Raw genomic sequence first — 14,341 nt, 5'->3', positions numbered from 1 at the left:
TTTCAAGTTCAGAAATGTTTGTTATTAAACAAACAGACTATTAAAACTATTATGTATTCAGGTTAATGTTTATTTGTAAACAACCATTGTTTTTTATTATATCAAGTCATTCAAAAGCACAGGGAAACTGAATGTTTCAGTCAGCATGGGTAGGTTAACCTCTTTTTTGTAGTTATTCGCTTTTTAGTATGTATCTCTTGTGCGTTTTTTTTCTGGGTAGGTAGGTAATCAAAATGAGGTTTCAATGAAAAACATAACTTCAGTATAATGATGGAATTTATTTTCCAATATTTCAACGAAAGATTACATTTTTTCAAAACAAAAAACTTCTCACGATGTTAAAATTACAGTTATAACATGGTTTCTTCTACAGCGACAGTTAATTCAATTAAAGAAAAAATATATTCATGGCTGAATTCTACCTATTAACTAATCAGCTTACTTCTTCAAAATATCAGGCTCAATATGAGCTATCAAAATTCTCGACCGTCGGCCCTTGCTTGACTTTAATTGACAAGGTATTAAGGCAATCAAGTTAAAACTACATCTCGCTTTCAATATTGATTTATTTTAATTATTTATCACAGTAAGGACCGGGCGAAAATCTGAAAATTATACTACAATAGCATTTCGAGCAACGCAACATTCAACAACTAGATCATTTGAAATTCCATCGTGATTTTGTTTGATATTTGTTTGTTACTTACAGTCAATAATATCAGAAAATATTTTGTATTTTACTCAACAATTTTCAATGTCACGTTACACATAAAATTGTACCATAATTCAGTCTCACTCGCAACACAAAATGAATGATATAAAAATACTGCATCACATCAAACAATAAGGTGTTTCAAACGTCAGCTTTCACTCAGTAACTCAGTATACATACAGTATGTATAGGTTCATAAACTATTTTGATCGGTGTTCACTTACGAATACGATCATGTCTACAATAAGTTAATGAACTACGAAATGCCCTAATTAGTCAAAAATTACATTTAACAAGGCATCATAATTGTTTATTCATAATTATTGGATTTTCGTCACTAGTATGCGCGACCGCATCTTCCTAATTCACATTCATAGCATTAAATTAATTAAACTAAATTCATTTGACTATCACTCATGCTCATACGAACTGCAACGGAACAACACTCACGAGTCACAAACATCAAATTCTAATACTTAATAATACAATTTCTAGGCTTTAAAATCACAATGAAGTGGTGAATGAAAATAATATTTTAGTTACATTGGTCATTAGAATTAATTGGTCGAAAAGGATATGTTCAAGAGATAAGAGGCTGTCGAGCCGTGCAGGTTTACAATTTTGATATTCGAGTAAATGATATGAGTTGATGTTTAACAACCGTCGAGTAGAGGTTGGTGTCATCGCCTTGAGATGAACGCAGCGAAGTATCCTGCTTCAGCTATAATAACTAGAACGTGTTGCGCCAATGTTGCGCCTATGTTGCGTCAATGTTGCGCGCTGTTAGTACACGTAGATCTGTTTGAGCTGGGGCTTGAGCTCGGGCGGGATCGTGTACACTTCCTGTTCAGGCTTCTTTTTCACTAGTCGCTTCCAACGACCACCGATGTTCTTGCGAAGACTGCGGAAACTCGCACGCTCGTTACCGTGCGGCTGCATCAAATTGTCCTATAACCAAAGAAAAAATAACATTAGTCTCGTCACCCCACAGTCAAACGCTTTTCGGGAGTTCACACAAGTTTTTTGACCCTAAAATTCTTTGCCAGAATTCGGTTCCGTTATCGACCCCAATGCATTCAGAGAATTGTTTGCTCGAAACAACTTTAGTTCTGCTGTTACACAATACCATTCCGGGGATATTCTTGTACTGTTGTCGAGCAACTTAATAAAAGAAGTCGCGTCTATTATGTTTTGAAGGAAACGTTTTTTGTGGAGATTACTATAAATATCGTTTCTTGTTTTATTTTTGGAGGTAGAAGCGAACAAGGCTAGTAAAGTTTGAAGTAAGCTCTACATGACTAGGAAGCTAATATTGCAAAGTAGAAGTAATGTTGAGGCCAAACGAGAATGAGGCAAGCCTTGAATACACTATTCAAAGACACATTAGCATTATATACTTCCTGGTGTGCCGTCTCAATATGTGGTCGTGCAGACTTTGTACAAACATAGTGTACGATTCGATATAGCAAATGAATGGGCAATTCACAGGTAAGCCTCGCCTCGGGAAACGGTTATCAGAGCGTGATATTGGGGTCAGTGTTTTAACAAATTGAAATATTATTCAGACGTTTGCATTAGCCTCTTTTGTTCGTCAGAAGCAAGAAAGAAGGTCGTGGTGTTACGACATGCTCGCCTTGTGCAGCTTTCTATTCAACGAGCGTGTCCCGACATTTAAATTTATTTCGCACTTAGATATCGTGGCTCAGTGTTCAAACAACTCTCTCTCAGTGGCGGGGAGGGTCGAACCAGTCACGATTTCTTTCGTATTATAATGTAACGTTTCTTTCTCAACTTGCAACTTTCAATATTGTTTGTTTGTTGTCAGGGCAAGGCGAGATTTGCGAATTGGAATGCGTTGCAGCTGGACATTGCTGCTCGTTAAAACAGAATTGAGGTCAAGTATAACGACTGGAACTGGTTTTGATTCTTGAAATAGATTGTCCGTATTAGCAATTAACATGAAGTTTGTTTGTTATGGTTCGGTGGACTGTGTACGAGTACTTAAGTAGCTACTGAGTACTAACCTGATCGTGAGGATAGACGTAAGGCGGGGGCAGCGGCGGCGGGAACTGCCACAGCGGCTGCTGGCGGAAGGCAAGCTCCGGCTGAGGTGCAGGCGCAGCCTGAAGGACTTCAGCTGGGTGCACCGAAGCCGAATGCTCCTCCCGTTTTCGCAGCTTGCTGTGGACGATGCGAATCGCCATCATAGTACCGTTATTTCCAACCATTGTTGCAAACGGTCCGTTAACGCAAGAATAACTGATCACACTGGGTTGAATCACAGGTAACAAGTTCCAGTCGGGCAGTCACAACATTTCAATTTCACAGTTTTCACTCACAGCCGTATCGCGGTCTAATTGACGCGTGTAACTAATAACTAATTTAAATAAATTATCACAATTATTTTGTTGTAAGGCTATTGCACATATCACTGTTCGTAGGAACGCGCGGCAGACCGCGTTACGCGAGCTTCAGCTGCGCGGTAGGTGACTAGAATTATATCGTGAAGTGTGGCCGGCAGGTGCCTAGCAAAGCGCTCGCTCGTGCCAAACGACCTCTACGGAGTACTCCATGCGTCTGAGTTGAAGTGGAGGGGCGCGCATGGCTTTTATAGACGCGCGTGTGACGCGGCGCCAACGCGGGTGAGAGGGGGGGAGGTGGGGGCTCGGTTGACGATATGACCGTTTTCCGCGAAAAACTACGAATGGTGGCGTGGCGGCGGCGCCCGACGCTATCGTATCGTAGTGGTTATGACGCACCAGAAGGCCCGACCGTTGGTTTGTCCCGCTTATTACATTAATTTGGTGTTGTTTAATCGATGGCAAAACCATACAAAACATATTCCCCGACTGTGAGTGAAGAACTGGTTAAATGTATTATACCTTGATCATTTATTAATGCGTTTTGCTGGACCTGTTTGTAACACATAAAAACGTCGTTTTAAACGTGGAGCTGTTTACAGACGCTCCAGTCACAATTAAAAACAAAATCTGCAGTAAAACAGTAGATATACAGTCGTGTTTAAGAGCTAAGTAAACAATATTTAGTATGGTTAGCTAGAAACTACATTGTTATTGATTATGTGAACAAGTAAGTAAACACGACACACCCTATTAGAACTGCTTTAGATATAACAGTAATCAGCCATCGTATCGATCCTAGAGATAATAATAAATCAGAGGGAGTTCTGCATTTCACCATTAAACGAGTTCAAAGTCCACAGTATAAATATGCATAGTAGCCTATAGCTAATACTTTACGCACAGCTGGGTTTATGGATAAAGTAGACGCACCGTACGCTGAGGTTGCATCTCTTTCCGACCAACACTTGCATACGCACGAGCGCAAGGGAGGTTCGTATTGAGAGCTTTCAACTCCAAAACACAAAGTAGGGCTGCAGGGCAAGGGAGAGCGGAAAGGTGCAATGCCCTTAGCAACGACTAACTTAAGCAAAGCTTCGGGCCTTTGACTTGTATAGTGCCTGACGGGATAAAAAACACAGGTAGTGAGCCATTATGAGTCGTTACCCTTGAGATGCGTCTAGAGGATATCGTTATAAAACAGAAAAAAGTTATTTACTAGCTCGTTCAATGTTCAAGTAAAAGACAGATGTAGACGATTATTTTGCGATATTCATCAAGACTGGTCGAGACAGCTCAGTTTACAAATTCAAATGCATTTGGAGCCACCCACCCATGCAAGACGACATTAAAGACAATACCTATACAAAAATACGAGTCACTGCGCTGAAGGACAACCTTAATATATTCATGAAATAAAGATAAGACAAAAAGACGACCTCTGAAGAACACTTAACTGATAGACTACCTCTTAAAAAGATTCATTAAATCACGTCTAATAAGAATGATATAAGATTATTTAAGTCAATCCAAACATAAACAATCTCATGAATGGGCCAATAGTTTCAGTGTTTATTTGAATGCACAAAGGATTGTATGCGTCGTGTAACTTAGAGATTTATACACTGGAGAGTACGGTGCATGATTGTTTGACATCGAAACCTCAATAATAACATAGGGGTATAACAAGATCTCTGTTTCGTCTACCTACTCAATATGCAGTGTCATTCGTTTCATTATCAGTTAATGTTAGCTGGCTGTTGCCTTGTGTACTTGCTTAGGCAGGTTTTTAATAGATTTGTTTTATAAATACTAGGGGCAATGTTGGCATAAAATATACCAAAATCATATAGTTTGACTTTCACGCTCTTCTCTTAGTTTCGTATGTGACCGATGTATTAATAATAGGTACTGATTACAATATTCTCCATGGCGCCGCATTGATATCAATCAATTAATTGACGGATTGATTTTGACTGGAATATTCCAGTCCCCAACAGCTTCTTTGACTGGCGTATTTGTTATCAAAAGCCTATCAAAGCCACGATGTTTATAAATGACAAAGTATTGAGCCGTGTGACAACTGTGTATCGTACCTAGATGCCAAATCTTTTTTGTGACCTTTTCTTGCGTCAATCAGAGGCTATCTACTGATATTACGCCATTCTTTAACTGGAGGACACAGGAGATTACCGACAGACGTCATAACCTCTGTACCTGATGATTATAAAAACTGATTATTTATTTTATTCTTCGCGGTCGCTAGGTGCTAATTTTCCTTCGAATTTGACTGTGTTTTGTTCAAAGGAAACAAAAACTTAATCTTATATTAACTCGCCACTTCAGATATTCTCATCGAAACAGCTCAACCATTGTACAATAAAGCCCATTCAATATGTGTATTGATAAAATGGTTATTAGCAGCGTTCGATTGTTAGCATTGACGTCAGACTTTATGATGGGAGTCAACAGGGGTACATTTTTAATATGCTGGGAAGTAGCAAACGAACCAATAATCTGTCTTTAGATCCTTATCGACAAATTGCAATTGTCTTGCTTCATTAGGTCATAGAACAAACTCGAAGTAAAGACCTGCGTGATTATGTTATTGTTTTTCAAGTTTATTGAGGTCGCAAAGGCTGCAATGTCTTGTCTGTCTTGTTATCGATCGTATTTCTACTTTCAAGACTTTCAATCTCTTTCGGTGCAGTAAAAATGTTTTGATATTTTCATACAGTCAGCCTTGCCGCGGGTAATGTGTTGCTGATCTTGAACACTGATCTTGGCAAGCTTTTGTTTACTGCGTACATGTCAGTATTTACGGATTTGTCGAGGCAGGCTATTGAGATGTTTGAAGAAAGTCCGTCACACCCGCGCGCTCACACCTGCCCAGTCTGTAGGTTAACGTGTTACCGATATAGATAGAAGGTTATCATGCTCAACCTCCGCTCTCTATAACCTTTTTTGTTATAGCGTATCGCGTATACTAATTACTTTTCTACGTACAATATTTATGAGTTCCGTTCTATCTACTTGTCATTTGCTTCCGCGTATTCTGATATAAGTCTTAAACTGATATGTATGTTACATCTTGAATGTTTGTATTCAATCGCGTATCTGAGTGAAGAAGAATTTTGGTAGAGATGAATTCCAAAATATTATTTTCACAGTCTACAGTTTAATTATTCAGCATAAATATTAATGAGCAATAAATTATTTGCCTGTTTCGAGCGTTATTCGTCGGAAGCCATTGTACGCCTGGCCACGACCTTGTACGTTTCTTTCGGTCATCATGATTCCTACTGTACGTAGTATTATACCGTCGGCAGGTATCAGACCACTATCAGGTTTTTGTCCGTCGCCAATTCAATATTCTGACTCATTGAATAGAATTGTTGCCTTTTAAATAGAACGGCGTTCGATAGATAAAATAACCAATCACTGAACGCGGAAATTTCAGCACGGTGTAAAGTAAAAATGTTCTGTTATTTCGGTACCGTTTTTTTATAAAACGTATATGCAAATATAGATAGGTAAATATAGACTGGAGTATGGCCAATTGCAAGGAATTCGCCTTGACCACATCGATGACAACCTTCGAACACATTGAAATGATAGCAAACGAGTTTCTCGTGTAGGTAAAAAGCGATTTTCTTGACAAGATTTTAAAGCGAAGAACGTAGTTTACAAAAACTTCGTTTACTAACGAGATACGAACCGGCATCCAGCCGGTTGGCAAGCCTATATAACGATCAGGTAATACCGTTGTAATTGGGCATCAATTATGTGCGATTACCAGTTGTTAGTAGACAGGAGATAAGTCGTTGTAATCAGTTAGCGTCGTACCAGAATGCTGAACGATGAGAATTACCCGCGCTCGAAGGGATTGTTCCTATCCCTTCCGCATAGGCAGACGATGGTCTTGTTGACCGACAACACGATCAGGGAGTTGTGCTCTAGAACCACGCCGACTTCGCAGTTTTCCTCTTTACACTTCATCGCCTCGACGGCGATAGGAGAGAAGAGCATCGAAACGCGGGCACAAACACTTCACGGGAGGGGGTTGCAGTATACTTATGAGACAGGACGGTTGCGGTAAAATCGGCAACGTGGGCCGCGCGTCAGGCGTTTTGGCGCACACTGGCAGACAGCCGCCAGCGCGAGTTTTCAATACACACGGCCGTACCGACGGTGACTATTTGACTGCCTGAGCGGCGTTCGTGGCGCCGGCCACCACGCCTCGCGGAGCGGTGGGTGGCGACTGAACACGCACCTCTCCCGTTACCTTATTGCGATGTTATGGGGACCGACCCCGCACTGTGAAAGCCCTTCGTAATCATCCATGGCGTTACTGTAATTTGCATTTATTTCCACCTATTTCCATATTCAGGAAACACCACATTTGCAATGCAACATACGGCCGAGTCCCAGACGTGCGCGATCCATTATCCTGTCAGACACCAATAACATTTGACATACACGGAGTCATCAGCATACACTTATAAGTATTCAATTAGTATAACAAATTAGCACATTGTTCCCTCGATTTGAGCGCGTCTTTCAAATTTAAATGATCTTTTCGAAGCAGCTTTGTTACATGCTCGTCGTGGCTTAACTGAAAACAGTTGAACGTCAACGGATGTCGGTCCTCGTGTGCCGCATTCATATGTACATAACAAATACCGTGGCCTGTTGGAGACAAGACAATCGAACAAGAATTGTATATGTAACACGACTGAATATTTTAGATACCATTGTGATCGGCTGGTATAATAACACTTCTTGGTATTATGTGCGTGTTACCGAAAAAAATGTTTCGTAATGTCCTTACAATAAGGAATGAAATTTGCTGGCACTCATTTTGAAGTTATCAGAGCAGTACTTTTTTGACCGCGCAATATTTGTTGAGAAGTTGTATTAAAAACGTCCCAAATTCAATGCAGATAATGAGGAATGAATCTAGAACTACTTGAAGCGTTTTACTATTCAATAAAACATTGACGTCAAAGCAACACCAGCTTTGTATTATGCGAACCAGGAGATAGTGTTGCTACCCCACCAGTATTGTACCGATTAGATAACCTGTGATAGCTTTTATATGGAATTTGTAAACTTCAGAACCATATAAGATATGACTAAGAATACAATTGTTTTTGCAACAAAAGAAAAACAGCAATACCAAAATAATATTTACAATTTTATGCCATAAAATCGGCTATTTTCTATTCAAAATGTAGGTCAGAATTCTAAATGTGGAACAACAACACTAGTAGTGGTACCATGCTAATCATGAGTCCCTGTATTCATGGTGACCACAACGTGGGAAAGCCATGGCCCGAGCACGTTAGCCATGGCTGTAGTTACAATAGCTGACCTCGATCTGACGAGCGTACCTAACATCGTACTGGACTGCGTTGAATACAGTGGAACAGCTACTTGTACTGAACTTAATGCAAAACTCGTCTCAAAAGAATAAAATGTTGAAACGCTTTTCAACAATTGGATGCTGGACAAATGTGGAATGGGAATTTTGATACAATTGATCTTTACAACAAAACATCTTGAGACTTTAATATTGAATGTATTATTAAATATCTGCAATGAGTATGAAGAAAACTCAGATAAATGAATGAAAATCGAACAGGAATGTGGTGGGTGTAATGTAGCAACAATATGGATTCTACATTCTTCTCTAAAGCAATTATCAAAAAATTTAAGAACTGACAGTAAAATTCAATGTTTTGATCTTTGTTGAACATAACACACGAAAATTGCTAACAATTTACAAAAAACATGAACTCAGAATTTCTTTGGGAGGCATTAAATTCGTAAGTATATGGGCTTAGTCTAGCCACGGCTTGTTGAGTGATGAAACAAGAGTTGCTTTTAACTTTTAGCCACAATGATGGTTTGATAGCTCTGATTTGCGATTTTAAAACAGCACAGTTAACAAAAATAAACAGAGATTATTGTAATGTCCAGACTGGCGGGTGAAATTGGCAACACTCCAATCCAACGTTGATAGTGAACCTTGGGGGTTCTATGCGTTAAATTGCAAATTTTCTAATAATACACGAGATTATGTATGCCGTACCATACAAATATTATCATAATTCAAATGGTGAACGCCTTGAAATATTTTTGTTACGCCTTTTTATTAGTTGATATCTAATATAACAACCAGACGTAATGCTGGAATTCTATAGTATTATGCTATTCTAACTTTATAATATTTAGATTGGAAGTTGTATTCGTAATAATGTTTTATACTTCAAAAGGAATATGAACGTTGATATTTTGGCTCGCGCAGACGTTGCGTCGCCATGTTTGATGTGATGTATAGTTTATTATGTATCAAGCATGTCACGTTGAGTTTGATTCACGAGGGGTTGGAATGGCATGGATCAATACATGACCGGGATGGCCCACCGTTTTTGGAAAATATTGCTCTGTGCAAGTTCACGACTCAATTTAATTGTATCCATTACCTTGCTAGAGTTACATTGGACAACGTACCAATGGAAAAAAATTGGAAGATTATTATTCTTCCATGATGATAATTTGTTTATTTCAACTGACGAATTCAGTTAATGACAGAATATTACAATGACAATATTCTGCGAAAACAACGTCACAATTGGTATAATCAAAAACATGTGCAAAACAATTAATGTAGCCCGCAATTACCAGCTGTGGGATTAATTAGTGTTCTAGAGTACATAATACGGAAATATCAATTACAAAAGGACGCAGCTTATTAAAAACTAACGTATACTAGAATCGGTTTGTAGAAACTAGTTACAGTCTGACAACTGAAAAGAGAGTCTTAGGATGCAATTATCTTGATTGCAATCAATACTTGTAATAATTTTCAAAATATAGTAGCTGTATCAAACAGGCAACCGTCACCTGCAGCGGTTCACTGATATTCTAAATTCTGAATTTTCTTTAACTCAATAGCCGCGAACCTTACCTTCAAGGCTCTCTAATAAGTTCTTGGACTATATCTAGACTTAAATGGTCTTAGGGCTTCAATTTCCTAAGACCTAATAGGAACAGCCATGGCTAATGTATAATTATAAGCTTGGAAGGCAATTATTATGTATATTGACTGCCTCACTGCCAGTGCCAGTTACCAGTTAAGATTAATATAATTTATTGCAACATTAAATTAATTACTATCATAATTACAAAGCCTATCAGATAATCCCATAAGAATAAATTTCAAACATCTGCAATACTTTTTACATATTATTTCTGTTTGTTCTTCTTTTATAAATTTGTGACCTTTTGATTATAAAACCTGTAATCAAAATTTTAATTAAACCAAATCATTTATAGGTTTAGGTCAAATGCTGACACTTACGATAGTCAATTAAGTAGTTTCCTAATCAATGTCTTTGTAGCTTTATTTGGATGAGATATTCATCGCAAATCTAAAGGTCTACATAGAATAAACAATTTTACAAGGAGAAAAGCCATACATAATCTATATTTTGCAGAGGTTGCAGTACTGAATGTCTTATACATCGGTTACTGTACCAATTACTGGTTTGAACTAGTTATATCCTAAATCGCCCTTCGTAGGGCTTCCATTACCTTGTGGATATAACTTCGTACTTATAAAATGACATTGACTTTGCACGCATTTAGCAATGATATGTGTTTTATACGCGGTAATTATTTCCTCATTCATTTAATTTATAATGTTAGGTACTCGTGAGGTTGTATAATGATTACAACGACCTTCTAGATTCGATACTTTTTCTGGTATGATTAGATAGGTAGGTTCACGGTCGGTTGTCAGTATTCTAGTATTATATCAATTTGTTAATATAAAGGTAATTCAGAGATATTAAATGTTATTGCAAAAGAAAAAATAACTACGATGTGATGTTCATATTAACAAATTCACTGATATAATATACCCATATCAAAGAATGTGTTTTTTATGAAGCAGGAATTTAGAAGGTCAGCTAATGAGAACCCATTTATATATTCTAAAAACTTAAACAACAGCAGCACACCAATAGTATAACATAACCTCAAAATGTTCCAAAAGACGGACCTCGTTTCGTTCGTTCTAAAATATAATATCTACTTACATTCTCCTCAATAACTTCTTGATACAGCATTTCAAAGCACTTGTAACAAGCATTTTCAAAAACTTCACAAAAATAAAAACCGGAAAACTCAAAAGAAATTCGGACAGATATTCTGCAAACGCACTACCTATAAACCGACTAAGGATTCCACACAAAGTGAATGATGGTGGAATAAGAACAGTTTTATAAAACTACCCTCAAAATACAAAAAAATATTGTGTTTTTATGTGTAGTTACCCCGAACTGCGTAATACTACTTTTTTTATTGTTAGTTAGATATCTGCGGTAGATTCATATATTCATTAACATTCACCTTTTGTCAATTAAATGCAATTGGCGTAAAACATTCTCATTAGATCTGCAATCCGAGAAATAATTGTCATCATTCCTTCAATCGTTAGTCAGTTTAAACTCAGTTACAAAAACGATAATTTCTACAAAACCATCTGTGACGAGTTGATTGACTTCAAAGAGCAAAAGACTGTAGGAATGTCGTAATGATACATTTGAAATAACTCGTAGAACTGCAGTAAGAAACAACCTTATCATTATGAATCTCGTGACTTCGATCATAACAGAATTTGCAAACTAGACTATGCATTTGTATAAGTAGCTCTTTACTTTGCTCGTAAAGTTAAACTATTTTATTGACAAATGTAAGTAACTATATAATCTTTGCAATTTGCCATGCTTTACATATTTTACCAATAAGGTCAATGACACTGGACGCGACATGTTACCATCAAAGATGAGAAAAGAGAAATAAAAATGTTAGCCTCACGGTTTATAGATTACCTATCCGATCGATAAAGTGTCAGTAATAGTATGAAAATAACTTTTAAAAAAATATTCCTGATGAAGTAACTTATAGTTTCCCAAAAATTATGAAAACGGGGCAACGTAAAGTAAAAACCCAAATGATATCAGTTTATAAAAGTAACTGAAGCTAAAAATATAATAACGTTCAAATTACGTCACTTTGTAACTAAACGTACGTTTTAAATTCAACCCGGATTTCAATACAAATCAGTAGTTGACATTCACTATTGTGTACTTGTATATAATGTACAACAGAAACTTGTATGGCCAGTATTATATACCTAATATGAACAACTCCAGGTTAGTTGAACGGAAATTGAAGGCAGTTAAATTTGTTTTATTGAAGTAAAGAGTTTCATTTCATGCGATTTCCAACACCTGTAGCAAATATTACTTTACTATATTGATATGGAAATAAAATGATCGAAGTGCCCTTGAATTTCAAATTAAAATGTGATATTTAATATCACGCTGGTAGTATCAGTAAATAATTTTCAATAACACCTACATGTATTAATTATATATTTATTACAAACATGTTCAACGTGTTCAGAATCAAGATTTTTTTAACCAGCCTTGATGTAGTATTCAACTTCTTTTCAGTTGAAATGAAAGATTTATCAATATTTTATAACGTATGATTCATACAAAGACGTATAGGCAAGCGTATAGAAGGCACATTTCGCAAAATCCTTGAATTGACCCGGTACAGATGTTCGGTCCATTCTATTGCCTTGACGCGCTGATTAGTCTTTGAGTTACTCTTGCGAACGTTTGTATTATAAGCCTGTATGTCAATCACGTCATCAATGTATCGATTGAGTAATGTTATGAAGAAAATTTATAGCGAATAAATTACTTGCGCATGTCAAGAAATATCACATTTGAATAGGTAGTTTTGAAATTCTCATAATATTGTAAATTTATATTGAACTGATTACGTATAAATACGATTTCACAATATATTTCGTAATCTGGGTAATTTTACATTATTTCCCCTTTTAATCTATGACACTGGATACAGATAAAAAACCGGAATGATGCATCATTCAACAATTAAATATATCTTTATACAGCATTATATCTTTGTATCTGCCACTGAAGTGTAATGTGTATAAAAAGCAAGCAAAATGACTCTGAATGTGTTCTTGAACAAAATAAATAATTCTAGAATTGCAGCAATCGATAAACGTCACAGGGAACTGACACTACCGACTGAGAATTTGAAGAATCACAAAAATCCTTGTCACGTTGCCAAAATTGCATCTACGTATTAACTTATAAGCACATAATATACATACAATAGTACATAAAATATACATCTAATTGTATATACTGCGTATTTATAAACAATGACACGTGTGCTACAAATTAGTTTTTTTATGCAAACGCAACGTAATGTTGCATCATTGAATCAATCATTATGTCTAAACTGTATCATTATTATGCGTACATGTGGATACACTATGACACATACCAAAACTATTAAATTATACATAAGAATCAAGAAGCGTAACGCATAATATTGATGATACAATCATTAGTCTTTTATTACAAAATATTTACGCATTAATCCCAAAAATCAAAAACTACAATACCCTAACTAAGTTTCCGATCGAAAACAAATCTCTGAAATGAAAGAAATATAACGAAAAGTTATTTCCGGAATAGCAGATATAAGTATGTATCTAATAAATCTCATTTGCCAGTACACTTAATTTGAATCAATAAAAAACATCGAAAGTCACAAGCGTGTAAAAATCGCATTTTTGCACTCTATTAAAGATGTAGTTCGCATATTTAGAAATCTGCTTTTAAAAGAGAAAATATTAGAAAATCTGGCTTTCACAAAGATTTAGTTGCGGCGAAAACAAAACATCTGTTTTTAAACAGTTTATTTGCAAAAAAATATTATCACATTGTGCTTACATCTTTATCATCGTTTCCTTGCAATAAATTGTATGTAGTAAACGCCAGATAGTGTTTATTTGCACGCCAAAATAATAATTTGTTTTTTTTCAGACATTTTTAGGTGCCGTATCCAAAATTACCAATGAGAAAAAAAACATGTTATTCAATTTCCTCATCTTTGATATTTTCACAAAATACCTAAATACGTCTTATTGAAGGTACTATCAGTGGCAACAATACTCCAAAATATAGATGCTATACACCCTTAGAAGCAATTCCTCACTAAATTATTTCTTTTGAATACATTTGCAGCTGAATCTTGTATTTGTAAAATACGTTGGTAAGGAACCCTTTTAGTTTGGGTCTAGCTGGCACTTGTCAGGTTTTTATCACTTTTTTGTTGTAGTAACTGAAAACGTCAGTCGTGTGTGAGT

At 36.5% G+C, this 14,341-nt stretch overlaps 1 protein-coding gene across 4 annotated transcripts in view; it reads right to left on the bottom strand.

Moving 5' to 3' along the window:
- Positions 1–258: 258 nt before the first annotated feature.
- Positions 259–14,341, bottom strand: part of LOC142973724 (uncharacterized) — a 242,803-nt gene continuing 228,720 nt past the window's right edge. For 3 of the 4 annotated variants that reach the window (XM_076115699.1, XM_076115700.1, XM_076115701.1), the window contains 2 exons: positions 2,737–2,893; positions 259–1,660 (listed from right to left, as the gene is read on the bottom strand). In XM_076115699.1, the coding sequence (XP_075971814.1) occupies positions 1,496–1,660; positions 2,737–2,893 (322 nt within the window). In that variant the 3' untranslated portion in view covers positions 259–1,495. Of the gene's footprint in view, positions 1,661–2,736; positions 2,894–6,943; positions 7,326–14,341 lie in introns of those variants that run through there. The other variant, XM_076115702.1, reaches the window with a different exon arrangement.

This window comes from Anticarsia gemmatalis, chromosome 6 (genome assembly GCF_050436995.1).
Source record: "Anticarsia gemmatalis isolate Benzon Research Colony breed Stoneville strain chromosome 6, ilAntGemm2 primary, whole genome shotgun sequence".
Taxonomy (NCBI): domain Eukaryota; kingdom Metazoa; phylum Arthropoda; class Insecta; order Lepidoptera; family Erebidae; genus Anticarsia; species Anticarsia gemmatalis.
This window is presented reverse-complemented; position numbering and strand designations above follow the sequence as displayed.